Below are 23,202 nucleotides of genomic sequence, written 5' to 3' on the forward strand. Positions count from 1 at the left end.
TAGTGGTGTGCCTCAGGGATCAGTGTTGGGACCGCAATTGTTTACGATTTACACAGATGATTTGGAGTTGGGGACCAAGTGTAGTTCGCAGATGACACCAAGATGAGTGGCAGAGCATGCTGAAAGTCTGCAAAGGGATATAGATAGTCTAAGTGAGTGGATGAGCGTTGGGCAGATGGAGTACAATATTGGTAAATATGAGGTCATCGATTTTGGTAGGAATAACAACAAAATGGACTATTATTTAAATGATAAAAAACTGCAGCATGCTGCTGTGCAGAGGGACCGGAGTGTCCTTGTCCAAGTATCGCAAGGAGTTGGTTTGCAGGTGCAGCAGGTAATTAAGGCGGCAAATGGAATTTTGTCCTTCATTGCTAGAGGGATGGAGTTTAAAAATGGCGAGATTATATTGCAGCTGTACAAGGTGCTGGTGAGGCCACACCTGGAGTACTGTGTACAGTTTTTGTCTCCTTACTTGAGAAAGGATATACTGGCACTGGAGGGGGTGCAGAGGAGATTCACTAGGTTGATTCCAGAGTTGAGATGGTTGGCTTATGAGGAGAGACAGAGTAGACTGGGGCTATACTCATTGTAATTCAGAAGAATGAGGGGAGATCTTAGAGAAAATATATGAAGGGAATAGATAAGATCGAAGCAGGGAAGTTGTTTCCACTGGCAGGTGAAACTAGAACTAGGGGGCATAGCCTCAAAATAAGGGGAAGCAGATTTAGGACTGAGTTGAGGAGGAACTTCTTCACACAAAGGCTTGTGAAGCTGTTGAATTCCCTGCTCAGTGAAGCAGTTGAGGCTATCTCATTGAATGTTTTTAAGACAAGGATAGATAAATTTTTGAACAGCAAAGGAATTAAGGGTTATGGTGAGCGGGCGGGTAAGTGGAGCTGAGTCCATGAAAAGATCAGCCATGTTCTTATTGAATGACGGAGCAGGCTCGAGGGGCCAGATGGCCTACTCCTGCTCCTAGTTCTTATGTTCTTATCTGGGCCTATATTTACTCGGCGATAAGAAGAATGAGGAGATCGGATTGGAACATACAAAATTTCAGCAGAGCTGGACAGACTAAATGCAGGGAGATGTTTTCCCTGGTTGGGCAATTTAGAATCAGATGACAGAGTCTCAGGATATGAGGTAGACCATTTAGGACCAAGACGAGGAAACATTTCTTCACTCAGTGGTAAACCTGTGGAATTCTTGACCACAGAAGACTGTAGAGGCTAAGTCACTGAATCCATTCAAGAAAAGAGATAAATTTTTAAAGATTTTAATGGCATCAAGGGGTATTGGGGGCGGGGGGGGAGGAGGAGGAGGAGAAAGCAGGAAAAGGCATTGACATAGAGGATCAGCCATGATTATATTGAATGGCGGAGCAGGCTCGAAGGGCCAAATGACATACTGCTGCTCCTAATTGCTATATATTTATATATCGGATGTGGAACTTCTCTCATATTTTGAACCGTGTAGTAGGTTAGGAGACCTACCCAAGATTTTGATCTCAATGATTTTGCATCGAGAACAAACACAGCAGCCCAGAAATTACTGGTCAGCTTCACTACCATTTTTGTTGATGCTCTCCTTCAGGATGAGACAGGCTCTTTAGACTAACAGAATGGTTCTGTCATAACAATATGTATGCCAGGTTAAAGTGAGGGCATCACTGTATGTGTGCAGGCACGCAGGATACAACCTAGGCAGGATGCAGCTGGAAGCAGTTTAACGGCTGGTGTTCCAAACCAGTAAATTTCAGTGAAAAATGGACAGATAATAAGATTGAGAAATACATTTTTCAGTGAAACTGCAACCCAGGTATCCCAAGAACATGTACATCACACAATGCTAAATTCCTGTCCAACTGCTGTGCTCCTAGGACAGTTCTTTCAAAATGTTAGTAATTGCAAATATTTTTTCTTCAACTGGCTGTACTAATATGTAGGTCTACACTATGTTACAGTAGACCTGAGGCACATTGCAGTCATTCTCTGGCCACTGCCTATCATAATTATAGTAAAGAGAAAGAACAGATAGGGCCAAGACATATCTGTAGTTCCTCCGATATTGCAGTTCAGCTAAAAAACCGAGCTACTGTGTATGTGCCTGCACATGTTGAGATTCTAAACTGTTGAGCACATAAGGGGACTCAGTTATGCTTGCCAGAGGACATAGATTTATGTGCATGGCCCGGTTCTCTCGTTCCTTTCTCGAATTACCTGGAAGCTTGAGGAACTCAAGGTTCCCTGTTGCTTTCTCCATGGCAACATGCAAATGTATGAACATAAATATGAATGTATGTTTGTATGCTCAGCCTGAGTTGACTTCCCAATCCATCAGCACCCCTTTTATCCTCCTATATAAATTATTGTGATCATTTGAAATTTGGCATTCTTGTGTTTGTCCCAATGAGTGCACGATGAAAAGCTTCAGCAACATGTTTTTCTTTTCAGCAATATGTAGTGGTTTGAGTTTGGGAGAAAGTCAAAATATCTAATGTAACCAGACTACTGCAAAACACTTGAACCCCACCACAATAGGATCCAAGCTGCAAGCAACATAAATTCAATGTGCACTGGAATGTCCTTTTCAATTAGGCTAACGGAAACAACTATACCAACTATCGCGCTTTAAGGTCAGTCTTAACTCTCAGTTCAGTGATTGCTACATCTAAATTGACTTGTATTTCCTCATTTAGCATACAATGGTTAATAGCACGATAGTACTAACCATCTCATCTGTAAATCATATTGAATGGAATCCATGAGAAATACGTTCAAATTCTAAACATTTCTCAAAGTTTTATTTGCTTCGGAGTGAGAATACGATGTTTCTAATATATTCAAACAAAAGCTCTCAGAGGTATATATTTACATCTCATTCTCACCTCATCCTTATTTTTGGCAGTCGAATCACAGTCACTATTCTCTGGTTTTCTCAAGGGCTTCCATTCGCCTCCTCGGTCAAACGTAATGACAGACTGAACAGAACCATCTGAAAGAAAATTAAAACATGCTGTTTATTAAAGTCTGGATAGGATGTTTCCTAGATTTGAGAATTAACAGACTAGTGATGAGTTCCAGTGATGACAGTGAATTCCGAGTTGCAATCTCTGACCCACAGAAACTCCCACTTCTTATATAACCACCAATGGCATTTTCTGGCTCTTCACCAAAGTCACTATGAGTCCAAATGCTAAACTTACAAATTGTGGCTCATTGACTAATCACAAAGGAACAGAAAGCAGCTCAGATCACCCTATGTGGGGGGTGAAACCATTCCCATTAAGCCAGAATCCTTAAGACATCCTGGTTCCACAAATAACAAAGAACAAAGAAAAGTACAGCACAGGAACAGGCCCTTCGGCCCTCCAAGCCTGTGCTGATCATGATGCCCTAACTAAACTAAAATAAAATCTACTGCCCTTACTCAGTCCATATCCTTCTATTCCCTCTCCCTGTTCATGTTCCCATCCAGATGCCTCTTAAATGTGCCTGCTTCCACCACCACCTCTGGCAGTGCATTCCAGGAACCCACCACTCTCTGCGTGAAAAACTTCCCCTGCACATCTTCCTTAAAATTTCCCCCTCTCACCTTGAACCTGTGCCCCCTTGTAATTGACATTTCCACCCTGGGAAAAAGCCTCTGACTATGCATTTAACATGCATATAACCTATAAGTACCAAAAAGAAAACTGGCCACTGAACAACAGTCTATATTGAATGCAAGTCCATAAATCAGTGCATCACAATGAAAAAATATCTGACTCAGAGCCTTTGGCTTCTTTGCTATTTTTATAAAAGGATTTCATTAGCTACAACTTCATATTTGTTTTAAGATGCAACATGTTTTAGCACAGCATGGAACAACATTAAAAATAACATTGTAACACTGAAGAAATATCATTTAATACCGGTGCTGTGAGGCAGCACGGTGGCACAACGGTTAGCACTTCTGCCTGACAGCGCCGGGGGCCCGTGTTCAATTCCAGCCTTGGGTGACCCTCTGTGTGGAGTTAGCACCTTCTCCCAGTGTCTGCTCTGGTTTCCTCCCACAGTCCAAAGATGTGCGGGTTAGGTTGATTGGCCATGGTAAATTGCCCTTTAGTGTCAGGATGGGGTTACATGGACAGGATCTGGGTGGGATTGTTGTCGGCGCAGACTCAATGGGCTGAATGCACTGCAGCGACTCTATGAACACTTACAAATATTATAGAAATGAAATGAAGCTCTAAAGTGGGTCAAGGTTTGAAGAAATGCAAGCTTGTTTTACTTACCTTCAGCCAATACACTACTAACATATACGCCACGCAATGAAGTAACATTTGTGAAATCTGTCTCGCCGCCTGTTGTTGTGTACAAATGTCTTTCAAGAGATTTAGAATACACTATTCCACGATCATCTGAAACATAAATTGTGCCAAAGCCTGTATCTATAATGGGAGGGGGAGAAAAAAGGATTTTGTTTTAATACAAAGGCAGAGCTCACATACTGCTCCTAAAGTTGAATCAGCACAGACTCATGAGATAACATTATGATTGCATCAGGGGTCCCAAGTTAATTTGAACATTCCCCAATCCAATTCCAAGTTCATAGCAAAAAGGGAAAAACACACTCAGTTGCATGGAAATAGAAAATTGTTATTGGGGTGAGGTTTAAACATTGGGAGGAAATAAAGCACGTGAAGCCTAAACCTGCAACTAACTTGGTGTCAACAGTACAGTAGTATTGCTGTTCCCTATTGATATCCTTCACTTTGAACAACATGGAATAATATAAAAGTGGCAATTTATTTCTGTTATATTGTAAATATTTTACCAATATTTACATTTTCATCCACAGTTACAACGTTAACCATGATTCCTGGCATAATTGATTGAAGAAGGTTTTTATTAAGCAATTCAAGATCATGGAAAAGGTGGTTCGAAATTCATGTTCTTCAAAATCGTAGCAATGGTTGTTAAAACAACTTGTGTTTCAATTGCATTATCAACAGAGAAAAATGCCCCATGACATCAGAAAAAACGGGCAATCAGATAAGGGAGCAGTCTATCAAATGTCTGATCGTAGATAGCTTTTGAGAAAGGCCTTCAAAATATGCAAACAGCAGTGGAGAGAAAGTGGAATTTAGGAAGGGAGCATGAGTGGGCTCCCTGATGGCTAAAGATACAGGTGCAAATAGCAAGATGAAAGGAAGGGAAATACATAAAAAGGTCAGAATCAAAAGGAGGAAAACTTGAGAGGGGAGAGTATTGTAGGACTGCCAGAAGGGGCATAGCTATGTAGAGAATTAAAAACAATAAGCATTTTAGTTAAGAGGTATTAGAACATAGAACATAGAAAGCCACAGCACAAACAGGCCCTTCGGCCCACAAGTTGCGCCGATCACATCCCCACCTCTAGGCCTATCTATAGCCCTCAATCCCATTAAATCCCATGTACTCATCCAGAAGTCTCTTAAAAGACCCCAACGAGTTTGCCTCCACCACCACCGACGTCAGCCGATTCCACTCACCCACCACCCTCTGAGTGAAAAACTTACCCCTGACATCCCCCCTGTACCTACCCCCCAGCACCTTAAACCTGTGTCCTCTCGTAGCAACCATTTCAGCCCTTGGAAATAGCCTCTGAGAGTCCACCCTATCCAGACCCCTCAACATCTTGTAAACCTCTATCAGGTCACCTCTCATCCTTCGTCTCTCCAGGGAGAAGAGACCAAGCTCCCTCAACCTATCCTCATAAGGCATGCCCCCCAATCCAGGCAACATCCTTGTAAATCTCCTCTGCACCCTTTCAATGGCTTCAACATCTTTCCTGTAATGAGGTGACCAGAACTGCGCGCAGTACTCCAAGTGGGGTCTAACCAGGGTCCTATAAAGCTGCAGCATTATCTCCCGACTCCTAAACTCAATCCCTCGATTAATGAAGGCTAGTACGCCATACGCCTTCTTGACCGCATCCTCCACCTGCGAGGCCGATTTAAGAGTCCTATGGACCCGGACCCCAAGGTCCTTCTGATCCTCTACACTGCTAAGAATGGTACCCTTCATTTTATACTGCTGCTCCATCCCATTGGATCTGCCAAAATGGATCACCACACACTTATCCGGGTTGAAGTCCATCTGCCACTTCTCCGCCCAGTCTTGCATTCTATCTATGTCTCGCTGCAACTTCTGACATCCCTCCAAACTATCCACAACACCACCTACCTTGGTGTCGTCAGCAAACTTACCAACCCATCCCTCCACTTCCTCATCCAGGTCATTTATGAAAATGACAAACAGCAAGGGTCCCAGAACAGATCCCTGGGGCACTCCACTGGTCACTGACCTCCATGCAGAGAAAGACCCCTCCACAGCCACTCTCTGCCTTCTGCAGGCAAGCCAGTTCTGGATCCACAAGGCAACAGCCCCTTGGATCCCATGCCCTCTCACTTTCTCAAGAAGTCTTGCATGGGGGACCTTATCGAACGCTTTGCTGAAGTCCATATAGACCACATCCACCGCTCTTCCTTCGTCAATGTGCTTGGTCACATTTTCAAAGAACTCAACCAGGCTCGTAAGGCACGACCTGCCCCTGACAAAGCCGTGCTGACTACTTTTGATCATACTAAACTTCTCTAGATGATCATAAATCCTGTCTCTCAGGATCCTCTCCATCAACTTACCAACCACTGAGGTTAGACTCACCGGTCGGTAATTTCCCGGGTGACTCAGTCAATTCAAGTCTGCTAGAACTTGAATGATGAATATGCAGGATAGGATACAGGGAGAAACTTGGTGGAATTGGAAGTTCACCGAGGGTAGAAAATGAAAGGTCACCCAGAAGACCATTGAGATAGAAAAGTCAGGAGATGACAAAAACATGGCTGAAAGATGGGCTGAGGCAGGAGCAAAGGTGGGTGGTGTCGTACAAGTGCAAAGAGGGTCTGGGGTTAGAAGCTCAGCCCAAGGTTGACTCGAGCACGCTGTTTGCTAATAATCTGGTTCAGCCAGACATAATGGGTGGGGAGAGGGATTAGATTGGCAACTTTTATGTGGAAGCTAGTCCCATGTTTGCAGATACCACCAAGAGGCATCACGTAGATAAAGGAAGACAAGAAAGCCAAAGAATATGGTGGATGTTTAAAAAGTTGCATGCCTAATTGCAATTTAATGATGTTACAATTAAAAATTAGTTTCTCCAAGTTTAAAAACCATCCAGAATTATTAATTTTCAGATACCCCCAAATAATTTGTTGCAAATAAAATTAAGAACAATCCAGAAGCAAAAATAGGAGATTTAACTACAATTTTTCTCGGCAAAAATTGTAATTCACTAGCATAATCCAGTTATCTTTCCCTTTAATTTCTGGAACATACACAGCTTTTCCAAAGCAAAGCCACTTGATTAAATTGGTAGCAATATTTCAAAATGTATTTTAAATTACATTTAAACTACTAAGCAACATCCTTAGAGATGGATTTTGACAATTGAGTCAGACCACTTCCTCTCTCTAAGTTGAAAAAAAACTGTTGCAAGGAAATAGAATGCAACTTGCAACATTTTTTCTTCTAAAGATGTTATCATACCAAATAATTCCAGGCAACACAAGGGCTTAGGCTAATTCACTATTTACTCATTCAAGCACTGAATTTCAACATCAGCTCTATGTACATTATCTCGTCCCCTCATATCTCTGCTAAAGTTCCACTTTGCTGTCATCTACGTCTACCAAAGTAAAAAATCACAGGAATAAAGAAGTGTTAAAAGGGATGCCAAGGTTTGAATTACATACGCTAAAAAGAAAAGACGGTGGGGTCCAACAAATCCATCTTTAAGCATGGCTTGGTTTAATACAATATTGCTTCCGAATTAAAATCCAATCTCAAATACCTACCACCAGGGTCATCGACATGCATGAACACCATGTCATCATTTGCAGCCAGTATGGAGTAGAACTGTTCAGCGCTTACATGAGGAAGCTGTGCCATATTCCAAGTGTCACCCATATCCAAGGATACATGGAGTGCCCTTAAACTGACCTATAAAATGACAGTATAAATGATAAAACATTTTCTAATAGCTGTAATAGCAAGAACAAATGGATTACATAATGTGCATGAATTATACAACATAACTTAAGGAACCATGCACAATTATCATTTTTTTAAAGACCCATTTTGATTCTGCTCCTCCTCTCTTCTTGAACCTAGTAACAAACAAAGGAGACAGTTTCCATACCTATATTTTTCCTGGAACAGGTTGCTAGCCTGTTGCCAGAGACTAGCTTCAGCTGTGCCACTTAGCCTCAAGTATGGCTGACTCGGAGCCTCTCCAACTCATACCATTTGCCATAAGCATATTGGTAGGATTTGCATGTTAAAAACCAACTTATTTTGGTAATGTAAAGAATACACCTTAACCCAGAACTTCTGATTAAGGCAAGTATACTAACCACTGCACCACAAGACCTCCTCCCGTTTCGGTTACCAAATCTGAAACGGTACACAACTAAGATGGGTAAACCCTCTCCTTTTCCAGGAATGCCTGCACCTTTGCATTAAAAAAAAATCCAGATTGCCCCCAACACTCAATTCACTATATGGCTACATGTTTCGGGCACCGCCCCGCCCACAGGCTAGTGCAGCACAATTTGGACTCTCTGATATTTTTTCAGGCAGGGTGCACATAAGGGCGCCTCAGAACGGGTCTTAGAGTCGGATCTGAAACACTCCCAATTTCGAGTTCACCTAGCAATTAGAATCAAAATGGTAAAATAGGGCCCATTAAGTCAAGTAATTTTTATATCAGAAAAGTTAGTAAACAAACATTATTCGACTAAAGATTTAATGGATACACTAAACTCAAGAATTACAGTTTAAAGTTACAAAATAGCACAAACATAGAAAAGGTGCCATGTAAATATGCTACAAAATTACTATTTCAATTTCAGATTTTACAGTTAAGAGTGATCTGAAATTTATAATTCTAACTGGAAACTGCAAGTCGGGTCTCTATCTTGCCTTTCTCCCCAAATCACTCTGAAAAGAACAAATATCTAATCCAAAAACTGTCTTTGTTAAATTTCCACCCATGCTCTAATAACATTTATTGTTTAGCAATTGTGAATGTTAATAGAGGAAGCAGTTATGATGTAGGTCAGAAATCCAGATTTTTATTTTGTTTTTATTGTACAGGTTGAAATTTAAGATGGAGAAATTCCATTCTCTATACTTGCTTATGATTCTAAAATCAGAAGTAGTATGTTCCAATGAATGATACTATTTAGCATTTTCCCCCCACACCTGCCTTGCCCATATAATTTAAAATGGAAATCACTGCAGTGGCACAAGCTGCTTACTATCCAGAAAACATTCTTGAAACGTTAGAAGATACCGACAAATTAAAGGAACAAATGACTCATCAGTCAAGATGGAGGAGATGGTCGAATATTTGGTTGAGAACTTAAGAAATCTGATGGAGCTTGAAAATTAAATTCATGAGTGAACTGAAAATAATGTTGAATTACAAACTGCATTACACGTATGGAGTTTTGTTTAGCAAGAATCAGAGTGTTATCTCAGCTCACTGAGCTTTATAACACAGATGCAGAATAAACAATGGGTTTACCTTTTTTAGTTTTATGAAAGTACTCCCAGTTGGAGTTAACTAAATTGGTACATGTCTGAACCCAACTATATTGACAAATGAAGGTTTCACAAGTTTCTTGTACATGAGCTTTGCCTCAACTTGATTAATAACAAAAGTGCAAGATATTCTTACAAAGAAACATTTGTAGCATTAAGGAACATGTAATTCATTTCCAAAGCATTGCAAACTTTTGGCCATTAGTTGTCCAGCAAGTTAAGTTCAGTTTTGTTATTCAAGGGCATATTAATCTTGCATGGGTCACAAAGGGGGTCAATCAGTACAAAATCACAATACCGTGAATGCTGGAAATCTGAAATAAAACCAAAACGTTGGAATTCCTTTACAGGTCTAGTAGCATTTGTGGAGAGAGATAAAGTTTAGGCATGACCTGATAAAACAATGATGTTCAAGCCAGATTTTGCCATAGAACAGCATAACCTAGACATATACAAACTCTGGGAATATTTCCCTTAACCCTCCAAATATGCTTAAATAAAATAAAATGTCAACACTAGGGTTTCTTAAACTTAGTTGGCTTCTAAATGTTGATTTTATTTATGCAGATAGAAAATTTGAATATTGTTAAGACAACTTAATTCCTCACAATAAAGGTTCACAGAGGCGTCTAAAGTAAATAAGTACTTCAAATTCAATTGTTTGTCCACTAAGTTATTTTGTAGATCTTTGGATTGCTTTAATAAAGCTTTAAGATATTTCTATACAAATAATATGAAGTAGAATTTAAAGTGGATATTTTCTTTTATCACCAGAAAAAATATTTACACTTTTATTATGGATTATGCAGTACAAAAATACAAAGAGGACATTGTAGCTTAAAAATGTTTGCATAACTCAGTTACGTTTTTTAGCATTATTTCTGTTGTTTTTGATCAAATTGACTGCAATATTATTTCAATTCTGCAGTGGTGGTTTCAACATGGATGAGCTTAAATTCTGAGTTGAGAGAAACTACACATAACCTTCAAGATCTGCTCAATTATTGTCACGTCATTTTTTTCTTCACTGCTGGGCTGCAGGCAACAATTCTTTCCAGAGCAGTTTCACAGGTCACGCACCTTCCAGTAACACACGCAAATCATCACTATTTGTTTGCAAGACTCGACACGGACTGCCTCTAGACCACTTGACGATACGGATTAGAGATTACAGGCAATCTGATTCTATTCACATCTAATTATCATATACGCATACCTTCAACAGGAAGTGCTAAATAATAATCAGAACCAGGTGAATTTGCAGAAATTCCCTCTATAGCTACTTTCTCAAGCTGCAACAGAAAATTGCTTCAACTACCACTCACTGTTGTGATTAGCAAACCCTGCAAAGACCATGGCCAGGATTCTCCCAAAAAAATTCGAAGTTCCCAACATGTGGGAAAATGGGAATAAATCCCACTGTTCTGTTTTAGCGAATGAATCTCCAACACTCTGTGCATCACAGAATGCCCTAGCGTGATTCACTCTGAAAATCTGGGGGTGGGGCCTATTCTCACCCGAGAGGCTGGCAGCATAGCGCTGATCGGTGCATGCACACTGGCCCTCCATTGCCAGCCTCCAGATCACTGGACAGCCCAATCACTGGTCAACCCCATAACCCCCTCATCGCTGGCTAATTGACCGTCTCTCCCCCCACCCCCCCGGGATTGCTGACAGGCTCAGAGAATTCAGTCCCAAGCCTGCTAATCAGATGCAAATGGAGATTTTCATATTGAAATCAGCTCCCCACCAAAAAGGAAGCTGTAAATCTTGATCCCAGGCACGCAGAGGCTGTGACACCCTGTGGGAAGCCCACAAAACGATACTCGCTTATGTCTCCCGCCCCGCTGCACTGCTCAAGCAGCGCAACCGGCTGGGAGAATCACCTCCCCCCTATTATTTCCTCTTAACTAAACTTTAAATTTAATGGAGCAAATATTTATTGTGGTTTGGGTTTGTTTCAAAAATAATTTGATAGGTTGGATAAACAGCTGAAGAAAGAAAGGACTCCTCTTTGCAATTACAGAAGTTCTTTCAGAAGAAAGAATCATTATCTAGCTGCCTTCACATTTCCTAATGGCACTTATGATGATCTAGAATCAAATCAGTCGCCAAGAGATTTGGGATGGATTAAAACAATACTTGCTTACACAAAGTTGATTATGAAGACAAATATTTTAATAAAGTGACTGCAAAGCCAGTAATTGCTCGTATGCATTTGTTCTGAAATATTCGCCATATATTTACCTTATCAGTCATAACAGAAGCAAAGAGGAAACGTCCACCTAGTCCAAACGAGTAAATTTTTGTTCCAATAGTTTTGAACGTTCTTCCAAAATCATCTGTCCTTTTCAGCTCCAACAGACCCCTTGCAGCTACACAACAAATCAAATTGCATCTTCATCAGTTCCTACTCATATTGGAAATAGTGGCCTTAAATACAGACTACAGGTTTTAAATTAAATATTTAAGCATTTTGAATAGCAATCACAATATTTATTTGCTTGTGATCCCTACATCCCAGGAATGCATAAAAAAGTTGTGTTTTTGGTCCCAGCTTAATTGAACAAATACGAGCTCTAACAGTTGATTTGCTACTTATGTTATCAATTAGAAACCAAATTCAAAGTTTTTCTAATGAATCAGGAAGTAAGTGAGGTTAAAAGGTACATTGAAAATGCTCCCAGTGTGTAATTACCATAGTAAAACAACAAAATAGCCAACACTGCTAACCAGCATTCAATTACTAAAGAAAAGATATGCTTTCCATCATTACCACTGGCACATCATTAGTATGTGTGTTCCAGAAACAGTGTGATCCTGCAAATGAGGCCCTGGCAACAAGTCCACACAGTTGGACAGACTACCTGCAAACTTTGTGAATCGCATTCATGCGTACAAGAAAGAGTTCGCTGGGCAGATAGAACAAAATTCAATGCGGATAATACCAGTTTTGTTCACTTTTACAAAAGTCTTTTTAAAATAAAATGCAAGAATTAATTGTGGAAAAGGTTAATTTTCACATCACCAAGAAGCAGATACATGTAACGTAAGATTTGTGTAAGAATTTAATTCACACATTTTTCATCGATGTGCTAAATTACCTGCTTAATGAAAACAAATCCCTAAAGGCCTCTGAAGTTTTCTTGCAAGAAAATTAAAACAAAAAATAAATAAATCTAAGTGATAACAAGAAAGTGTCATCATATACCTTTAGATGTTGTATACTATCAGGTCGGTTTAGTTTAGTTGACTATACAGCTGGTTAGTGATGCAGAACGACGCTAACAGCACGGGTTCAAATCCCGTACTGGCTAAGGTTATTCATGAAGGCCCTGCCTTCTCAACCTTGCCCCTTGCCTGTGGTGTGGTGATCCTCTGGTTAAATCACCACCAGTCACAGCCTATGGTCATCTGAGGCTATGGCAGCGTTACCTTGTACTATAAAACCAAAACACTTACCAAATTATAATCCTACATAACCATTCTGAAAACATTGCAAGGTAGAATTTTATTAACTTTAAGCAAAATGTCTGGTACTGACAGAACTTACTACAAGAGCCATTGGAGTGAGTTGTGAAGAAAATAGTATCATTCTGTCCCCTGAAATAAAACAAAGACAATCAAATGGACAATCATGCTTACAAATAAAATGTAATTATTATACAATAATTTTTTGGGATACGAGGCAAAATGGAGGACAAAAGGGAAGTGGAACTACTTTTAAAAATGACATAAGGCAGGATTTCTCTCCCATTCCATGACTTGTTTATTGGTGGTAGGAATTGACGGGCACTTACTGGCGGTGGGATCTTATGGTCGCGCCATTAGAACATAGAACATTACAGCGCAGTACAGGTCCTTCGGCCCTCGATGTTGCGCCGACCAGTGGTACCAATCTAAAGCCCCTCTAATCTACACTATTCCAATATCATCCATATGTTTATCCAATAACCACTTGAACGCTCTCAACGTTGACGAGTCCACCACTGCTGCAGGCAGGGCATTCCACGCCCTTACTACTCTCTGAGTAAAGAACCTACCTCTAACATCTGCCCTATATCTCTCACCCCTCAATTTAAAGCTATGTCCCCTCGTGCTAGCCAACACCATCCGAGGAAAAAGGCTCTCACTATCCACCCTATCTAATCCTCTGATCATCTTGTATGCCTCTATTAAGTCACCTCTTAACCTTCTTCTCTCTAACGAAAACAACCTCAAGCCCCTCAGCCTTTCCTCATACGATTTTCCCACCATACCAGGCAACATCCTGGTAAATCTCCTCTGCACCCTTTCCAACACTTCCACATCTTTCCTATAATACGGCGACCAGAACTGTACGCAATACTCCAAATGCGGCCGCACCAGAGTTTTGTACAGTTGCAGCATGACCTCCTGGCTCCGAAACTCAATCTCTCTACCAATAAAAGCTAACACACTGTACGCCTTCTTAACAACCCTATCAACCTGGGTGCCAACTTTCAGGGATCTATGCACATGGACACCCAGATCCCTCTGTTCATCCACACTACCAAGTATCTTACCATTAGCCCAGTACTCTGTATTCCTGTTACTCCTTCCAAAGTGAATCACCTCACATTTTTCCGCATTAAACTCCATTTGCCACCTCTCAGCCCAGCTCTGCAGCTTATCTATGTCCCTCTGTGACCTGCACTGTCTACAACTCCACCGACTTTAGTGTCATCCACAAATTTATTAATCCATCCTTCCACGCCCTCATCCAAGTCATTAATAAAAATGACAAACAGATAAAAATGACAAACTCCATTATAAATGGAGTTTCCCGTTGAACACACACCTTGCAGTTGGGAAACCCGGGACCGAGGTGGATTGGCGGCAGGACCATGAGATCCGACCAGCGTGAACAGGAGCAAGATTTTGGCAACAATTTGTCCGCAATAAGCAAACATCTACCAAGAATCTTCGTAGGTAATAAGTCATGTTCAAATTTACTTCAGCTGTTCTAGAAACTTCACGTCCCATCTCCAAGTGAATTTAGTTGCTAAATGGTGTCACTGATTTTACATACTCAGTTTTTTCTCCTTAGTAGACAGAATCCATTACATCAGAAGAGAACTTGCTTGCATATTTTGAGGCCAACGTTCTTCTTTTGGCATTTTAACCAAAAAAATCTTAGCTGAGAAGTTTTTCTTTGATAAAATTAATCAATGGAGAATTCACAGTTTTGCTAAAGTATGCAGAATAATGTAGAATACTTATGTTCTTTAACAAGTATAGTAGCTAATAGCAACTCCTATGTTCTTCAAATTGCAGTTTCAAGCTGCTTTTATGATTTCAACAAATGAATTGAAAATATAATAAACAGCCACAATAGTGTCAAATAACTCTTTAGGTGAAGTGCAAATTGGGGTGAAGAACCCCAATTAATATTAGAGCAAAACCTGAGAGTTAATCATACAGCACAGAAGAGGCCCTTCAGCCTATCAAGTCTGCACCGACACATAAGAAACACCTGAACTCCCACCTAATCTCATCTGCCAGCACTTGGCCCATAGCCCTGAATGTTAAAATGTGCCAAGAGCTCATCCAGATACTTTTTAAAGGATGTGAGGCAACGTGCCTCTACCACCATCCCAGACAGTGAATTCCAGACCATAAGACCATTAGACATTGGAGCAGGATTTGGCCATTCGGCCCATCGAGTCTGCTCCGCCAAGCCTGAGGTTATGCCTTCTGGTTCTAGTTTTTCCTACTAGTGGAAACATCCTCTCCACGTCCACTCTATCCAGGCCTCGCAGTACCCTGTAAGTTTCAATAAGGTCCCCCCCTCATCCTTCTAAGATCGAACGAGTACAGACCCAGAATCCTCAACTGTTCCTCATACGACAAGCTCTTCATTCCAGGGATCATTCTTGTGAACCTCCTCTGGACTGTTTCCAAGGCCAGCACATCCTTCCTTTGATCGGACCACATTTGGAGTATTGTGAACAGTTTTGGGCCCTGTATCTGAGCCTTATACAGCCTCAGAAGTACATCCCTGCTCTTGTATTCTACAGTAAGAAGTCTCACAACACCAGGTTATTCTTGTATTCTAGCCCTCTCAACATGAATGGTAACATTGCATTTGCCTTCCTAACTGCCGATTGAACCTGCACGTTAACCCAGAATGGCACCACCCTCTGGGTAAAAAGGTTTTTCCTCACATTCCCCCTAAACCTCCTGCCCCTCACCTTGAACCTATGTCCCCTCGTGACTGGCCCTTCAACAAGGGGGAAGAGCTGTTCCTTATCCATCCTGTCCATGTCTCTCATTATCTTGTACACCTAGTTCAGGTCACCCCTCAGTCTTCTCTGCTCCAACGAAAACCCAAGCCTATCCAACCACTGTTCATAACTTAAATGTTCCATCCCAGGCAGCATCCTGGAAAATCTCCTCTGCAGCCCCTCCAGTGTGTTCACATGCTTTCAATAATGTGACGACCAGAACTGCACACAGTACTCTAGCTGTGGTCGCACCGAAGTCCTATACAACTCCAACATGTCTTCCCTGCTTTTGTAATCTATGCCTTGATTGATAAAGGCAAGTGCCCCATATGCCTTTTTCACACCCTACTAACATGCCCTTCCACTTTGAGATCTGTGGACAAACACACCAAGGTTCCTTCATTCCACAGAACTTCCTAGGTGTCCTACCATTTATTGAATACTTTCTTGTCAAATTACTCCTTCCAAAGTGTATCACTTTACACTTTTCAGGGTTAAATTCCATCTGCCACTTATCTACCCATCTGACCATGCCATCTATATCTTCTTGTAGCCCAAGGTACTCCGGCTCACTATTAACAACCCATCCAATCTTTGTGTCATCCGCAAACTTACTAATCCTACCCTCCACATAGTCATCAATGTCATTTATATGGATGCCCAACACGGATCCCTGTGGTATGTCACTGGACACTGGCTTCCAGTCACTAAAGCAGCCTTTTGTCATCACCCTCTGTCTCCTACAACTGAGCCAATTTTGAATCCACTTTATCAAATTACCCTGTATCCCATGTGAATTTACCTTCTTTACAAGTCTCCCATGTTAACAGAAACATGGAAACATAATGAAAAGTTTATTTATTATTCCAAGAAAGGCTTACATTAACACTGCAATGAAGTTACTGTGAAATTCCCCTGGTCACCACATTCCAGCGCCTGTTCAGGTCAATGCACCCTAACCAGCACGTCTTTCAGAATGTGGGAGGAAACCGAAGCACCCGGAGGAAACCCACGCAGACACAGGGAGAACGTGCAAACTCCACACAGACGATGACCCAAGCCGGGAATCGAACCCGGGTCCCTGGCACTGTGAAGCAGCAGTGCTAACCACTCTGCTACTGTGCTGCCCCATGTGGGACCTTGTCAAAGGCTTTGCTGAAATCCATATAGACTACATCGACTGCACTATCCTCGTCTCCTCCTCAAAAAATTCAATCAAATTTGTTAGGCACAACCTCCCTCTGATGAAGCTATGCTGACTATCCCTGATCAAGCTTTGCTCCTCCAAGTGGGGATAGATGCTCTCCTTCAGACGTTTCTCTAATAGTTTCTTTACCACTGATGTGTGACTCACTGGTCTGTAGTTTCCCGCTTTCTCTCTACAACCCTTCTTAAAATAGCAGAACCACATTAGCTGTTCTCCAGTTGTCTGGCACCTCCCCCATGGCCGGTTTACTACTAAAGACCTTTATTTAAAAAGCAAAGAACAGAAAGCATACGTCCGCAATCTACACTTAGAAAACAAAAGTAGTGATCACACTCCACAGCCAAATCCCTACTTATCAGTACTATCCTCAAGGGAAAGGACAACCTCAGGCCTTCTTTTTTAGTGTCCGAAAACTCAATTCCAAAGCCATCTCCATCCAAAAGCATGTGAAAAACCTCCTATGCCAACAAAATCAAGACCACTTGCTAACTGCATTAGTTCTATCACACACTTAACTTTCTTCTTTCCAGTCGAATTTCACTTCATTTAGTATCTTCTCTCCAGGCTCAGCTCTTGATACTTCCTCAATCCAAATTTAGACATCTATTTTGTGCATCTTTAACATTCATTGATATGGTTAATATTTTTTTTGCACAAATCTTAAAAAGCATTTTTCAGAAGATCTTCCTCAGCCCTTGAGCCTTTCCAAATATCAGCTCATCCCTAAGCTGTCTTTTCTCCCTCAAAATTCTACATTGCAACATCCATACAATTCCACGCTCACCTCTTCCACCATTCTTTATCCAAATACTTAAAGTTGGTTTCTGACCTGCCCACTGTACCATATCTATCCTCATCAAAATCATCCTTTGTAACATTAAGTACCTCATCTTTTCTTGTTTTCCACAGCAATTTACAGTCAGTCAATCGCTACATAGTACTTTATTTCCTCCGTCGTCCAGTTCTGTGGGACTTACTCAGCTCCACTCCCACTTACAGCAGCATGGAAAGGACTATCTGGCAAAGGCATTTTATCAAATACAGGTCACATCAAGAATCCCAAAGGTTAGCTTTTTCCCATATGTTGCACCTTTGTGATATTATCCACGAGTGTGGGCCAAGATTCAATGCACACAATGTTATCCTTGACTCTGAAAATATCATTGTGAGAATGAATGCTGTTTTTATATTTTTGGGGGGATAGTGTGTTATTCTGTACAGAACTCTGTGTGGATGTGTGAGATTATCTAAACAATTTAATTAAACTGGGAAAAGGTTAATTGAGGCCATTTGTCTGGAAGAGTTGAGGGAAAAGGAGTTAAGGGGTTAGATGCATGTATTTGTAATGGGACTTTCCTGCTCAAGATGTTTAGAGTAGGCAAGGCTTAGAAATTTACATTAGGAGATATGTAGGGATCTGCTATTTCAACTATTAAATTTCAAAGGGAAGTAGAAGGGTTTTACAATTTGAAAAGGTTTCATTAGTGAACGAGTATATTAAATGTTATCTGACCTAAACGATGTTGAGAGGATTTGTAGTTGGCTGTGTGAGCAAGACCTGCTGGAAACAGCTCTGGGCTGGGAGAAAATTTTAAATTTGAATCAGCTACCCATCCAAGCCAAAAAAAGTCCGATGTCGGACGTTTACTGGATTTCCACAGCAGAGTAGAAGTGAGTTTGCGAAGTTGTGTGGTAGATCTTTATTAAAGCAACTGCAGCTTTGCCTTGGGTAACATGACTGGATTTTTATGGTTAAGCATCAATAGGGGAATGTTGCCTGGGTAGCATTTACTTGGGTCTGGCCAAGCAGGGATGACTTTTGGGAGGAATGTTTTGCAAGGCTAATTTTAACAGTGCGACTATAATTTTGTGTGCTCAAGGTTGCCTGGGTGGTGTTTTCTTGTGGGTCTGACCAAATAGGGAGTGTCTTGTGGGAGGAATGTTTTGTAAAGCTAATTTTAACTGTAATCTTTTGTACTCAAGTTTTCTTCTTGTTAATGAACATTTTAATTTTATAAATCTCAAAAGTGTTCCTGGACTTCTTAGTGTTGAGGTCAGTACTTTTCTTCTCGTTTTCAGAATACAAAAAAGGTATGGCCGAAAAGCCAAATCCTCTGGGATTTGCCTTATTCAGCAATAAATATCCACTGTGCTCATAATTGCGTTATCATACAGACTTTCCAATACATAGCCATGTTTAAATTAGACCATTCTCCAGTTGAATATTAACAAAATCAATCCTCTGCCACCAATTGGTGCATTCTCAAGGGCAACTTGGGACAGGAACAAATGTTGGCTTAACCAGTGATGTTCACACCCCATGAAAGAAATGAAAAAAATCCAACCCACAAGGTGATTTCAAAGCCAATTTAAAAATCCAAACCTACTTTACATCTTCTATGATTCAATCATCATTTGGCCTTTTCAAATATAATCATTTCCCCTTCTCCATTAACAGTTAATTCAAAATTCTCAATTCTTAACTTATGGTTTCTTTGTGGCCTCATCTTTATTCTATCACTACAATTACATCTAACTCAACATTCCTAATAACACCCTTCCAACTTTGGCCTCTTCTCCTTCCTGTTCCTCCACTAATTTGGAAATAGTGCCTTCAACCCAAGTCTTTGGAGCTACCTCCTTAAACCCACTTTGCTTTCTTTCTCCCACCTTCAAAACCGTCATCGTCAACAGTATTACTGTTCAACATCAACTCTGCTTTGTGAACTATTTGAGGCATTTACTACGTTAATGAATTACTACATACTTTAACAAAATATGTTCAGTCATCAGTTACCATCATTTAAGCTTTACTTACCACTTAACAAGACAGACAAAGTCGTGAATATTTTTCCACGTTTCACCAAAATCGGAGGAAAACCACAGAACATTCTGGAATATTACAAATAACATATTAGACAAAAGAATAAAATCTTAGCACGGACTGTAACACTACATCTCACACACAGATAAGCTGCCATGTTTGATGAGTGTAAAGCACTTTGGGACTTCCAGTGATTGTGAAAGATGTTATATAAATTGAATTTCACCAGCTACTGATCATATTTAGACAATATATTTTGTTAACTTAATTATTTACATTCTGCTTAATTCATCGTGGAGTTCATGAATTTAGCAGATCCAGCTGTTTGGAGTATTCTGAATCAAACTCACAGGAAGGGTCCCAATGCTGATCCCTGGTTCCCCTTAATACAAGGAGATTTCCACAATACCTTCCTTGCAGTGTTAACGTAAGCCTACTTGTGACACTAATAAACAAACTTAACTTTAACTTTACTTTCCCCTGCAAGTATCCCTCTGCCAACTTTTTAATGCATGCCTATCATCTTGAACTCACTAGTATCCTCTCACATGAAACTTTTTAAATCGGTTTGGAAATAAAACTAAAACTACACCAAGTTGGACTGTCTCTTCCTGAGCTCTTCCTACTTTTTACACTATGCAGATTGCTCCTTAGTTACTAGACAACTGCCATGTAGGTAATTCCCAAGTTTGCTATTAACTTATTGGCCCTGAACTTCCAGGATGGGGTGGCAGAGTTGGATTGCCACTCCACTGCCAGTTTCTTAACTTTTGACCCAGGTCAGGTGTAGTACACAGGTTTCCCAAGGCACTGAGTGGAGGACAGCAGAATTGGAAGGAAGGAAGCTTCAATTGTCAGAAAAACCCACCTGGTACACTAATGTTCTTTAGGGAAGGAAATCTGCCGTCCTCACCTGATTTGGCCTACCTATGACTACAGAGCCACAGCAATGTGGTTGACTCTCAACTGTCCTCCAAGGGTAACTAGGGATGGGCAACGCCGCCCATGTCCCATGAATGAATAAAAAAAATCTTCTAGTTGGTGCCAAATTAGTAACACATTTTACACCATAAAGCACTATTTACTTTTGGTCGTGGCATTTCTCTGGCTGGAAAGGATAACCTGACTCTATGCAAAAATAAAAGCCAGACATCTCAAACCAGACATGTCTGAATACCCTATATTCTAAAAACATCAGCAATGCTTCCAGAAGTGTTAAAAGTGGCAAGCAAATATGCAGAACATAAAGCATTCTGAATCATTTATATTTAAGTATCACTGATTTTTCTCTTCCGATTTCTATTTCCATCAGATTTCCCAATAAGAACTTATGAAATATGAGCAGGAGTAGGCCATTCAGCCCTTTGAGCCCACTCTGCCAGTCAATTAGAACGTGGCTGATCTTCTACTTTTACACCATTTTTCTGCACTTTCTCCATATTCCTTCACATGTAGAAATCTACCAATCTGAGTCTCGAAAATACTTAACGACAGAGCCTCTTCAGGCCCCTGGAGCAGGAAGTTCCAAAGATTCACCACCCTTTGAAGAAATTTCTTCTCACCTCAGTCCTTATTTTGAGATTGCGTCCCTTGATTCTAGACAGGTGAAACACCCTTCCTGCATCTACCCTGCTAAGCCCTGTAATCATTTATTGCAATAAATATTATGCAATTAACATTAATGTACAAGTGATAGTTGTGAAAGCTTTTAGTCAATTAAGCAAACATAACTGTTACATCTGCATAAAACTTTACATATTATCCCAAATGCCATCTAATTTTACAAAACTGGGAAAATATTTTTTTCATGGGATGTGGGCATTTACTGCCCATTAATGAGTCAACCACATTGCTGAACAGCTGGAGTTACATGTAGGCCAGACCAGGTCAGAATGGCAGATTTCTTTCCCTAAATGCTATTAGTGAACCACTTTTGTTTTTAAACAAGTGACAGTGGTTTCATGCTATGCATTAGACCTTTAATTTCAGATTTATTTTTAATTGTATTCAAATGTCAACATCTGCCATGGTGGGATTTTAACCAGTCCTCAGAACATTACTAACCCAGTGACAATACCACTACACTATTGCCTCCCTGAAGTGGTTTCCACGACACATTGCAATGGTTGTACCGCAAAGATAAGGCTTAAGCATTTGCAACAATTTTCAGCCAGAAGTGCTGAATGAATGATCCATCTAGGATCGCCCAGTGGTCCCCTGTATCACAGAGGTCAGTCTTCAGCCAATTTGATTCACTCTATACTATATTGAGAATTGACTTAAGGCATTGGATGCTGCAAAGTCTATTGGCCCTGACTATAGTACAGAAGACTTCTTCTCTAGAACTTGCCGTGTGCCCCCTAAGCCAAACTGTTCCAGTACAGCAGCTACAACACTAGGATCTACCCAGCAATGTGGAAAATTGCCCAGATATGTCCTGTACACAACATGCAGACAAACCCAACCCAGCTAATTACCCCATCAGCCCACTTTCAATCCCCAGTAAAGTGATGGAAGGGGTCATTAAGTGCTGTTAAGTGGCGCTTGTTTAGCAATAACCTGCTCACTGACGCTCAGCTTGGGCTCCACCAGGGCCACTCAGCTCCTGACCTCATCACAATTTTGATTTAAGCTTGGAGAACAAAAAAAAAGGTCTGACTACCTGATGTGAGCCGAGAGAGACTGCCTTTGGCATCAAGGCAGCATTTGGCCAAGTGTGGCAAGTAACATTCACATCACAAAAGTGCCAAGCAATGACTATCTCCAACAAGAGAGGATCTAACCATCACCCCATGACATTCAAAGGCATTACTATTACTGAATCCTCTACAGAAACTGAACTGGACTAGCCATATACACACTAAAGCTACAACAGCAGCTCAGAGGCCAGGAATCCTGTAACAAATAACACATAAAATAGGGGCAGGAGGCGGCCATTCAGCCCTTCCACTCTGGGTGAAGAAATTGCTCTGCATCTCTGCCCTAAACAGTCGATCTTGTAGCCTCAGGCTGTGACCCCTGATTTTGGACAGCACCATCATCGGGAACATCCTTCTTGTCTAGTCCTATTAGAATTTTATAGGTTTCTATGAGATCACCCCCCCATTCTTCTGAACTCCAGCAAATACAATCCTAACTGACTCAACCTCTCCTCATACGTCAGTCCTGCCATCCCAGGAATCAGTCTGGTAAACCTTCTCTGCACTCCCTCTAGAGCAAGAACATCCTTCCTCAGATAAGGAGACCAAAAGTGCACACAATACTCTAGATACTCACCAAGCCCTGTATGATTGC

The 23,202-nt window shown here is 40.9% G+C and overlaps 1 protein-coding gene across 1 annotated transcript in view; it reads right to left on the minus strand.

The window, feature by feature from the left end:
• The window catches only part of LOC144511836 (sortilin-like), a 76,178-nt gene that overhangs the window by 23,469 nt on the left and 29,507 nt on the right, over window positions 1–23,202 (minus strand). Inside the window, exons 6-11 of the mRNA XM_078242202.1 lie at window positions 19,903–19,976; window positions 13,186–13,235; window positions 11,880–12,007; window positions 7,883–8,027; window positions 4,280–4,435; window positions 2,891–2,997 (exon numbers count right to left, since the gene is read on the minus strand). Of these exons, the coding sequence (XP_078098328.1) occupies window positions 2,891–2,997; window positions 4,280–4,435; window positions 7,883–8,027; window positions 11,880–12,007; window positions 13,186–13,235; window positions 19,903–19,976 (660 nt within the window). The remainder of the gene's footprint in view (window positions 1–2,890; window positions 2,998–4,279; window positions 4,436–7,882; window positions 8,028–11,879; window positions 12,008–13,185; window positions 13,236–19,902; window positions 19,977–23,202) is intronic.

Source organism: Mustelus asterias, chromosome 25 (genome assembly GCF_964213995.1).
Source record: "Mustelus asterias chromosome 25, sMusAst1.hap1.1, whole genome shotgun sequence".
NCBI lineage: Eukaryota > Metazoa > Chordata > Chondrichthyes > Carcharhiniformes > Triakidae > Mustelus > Mustelus asterias.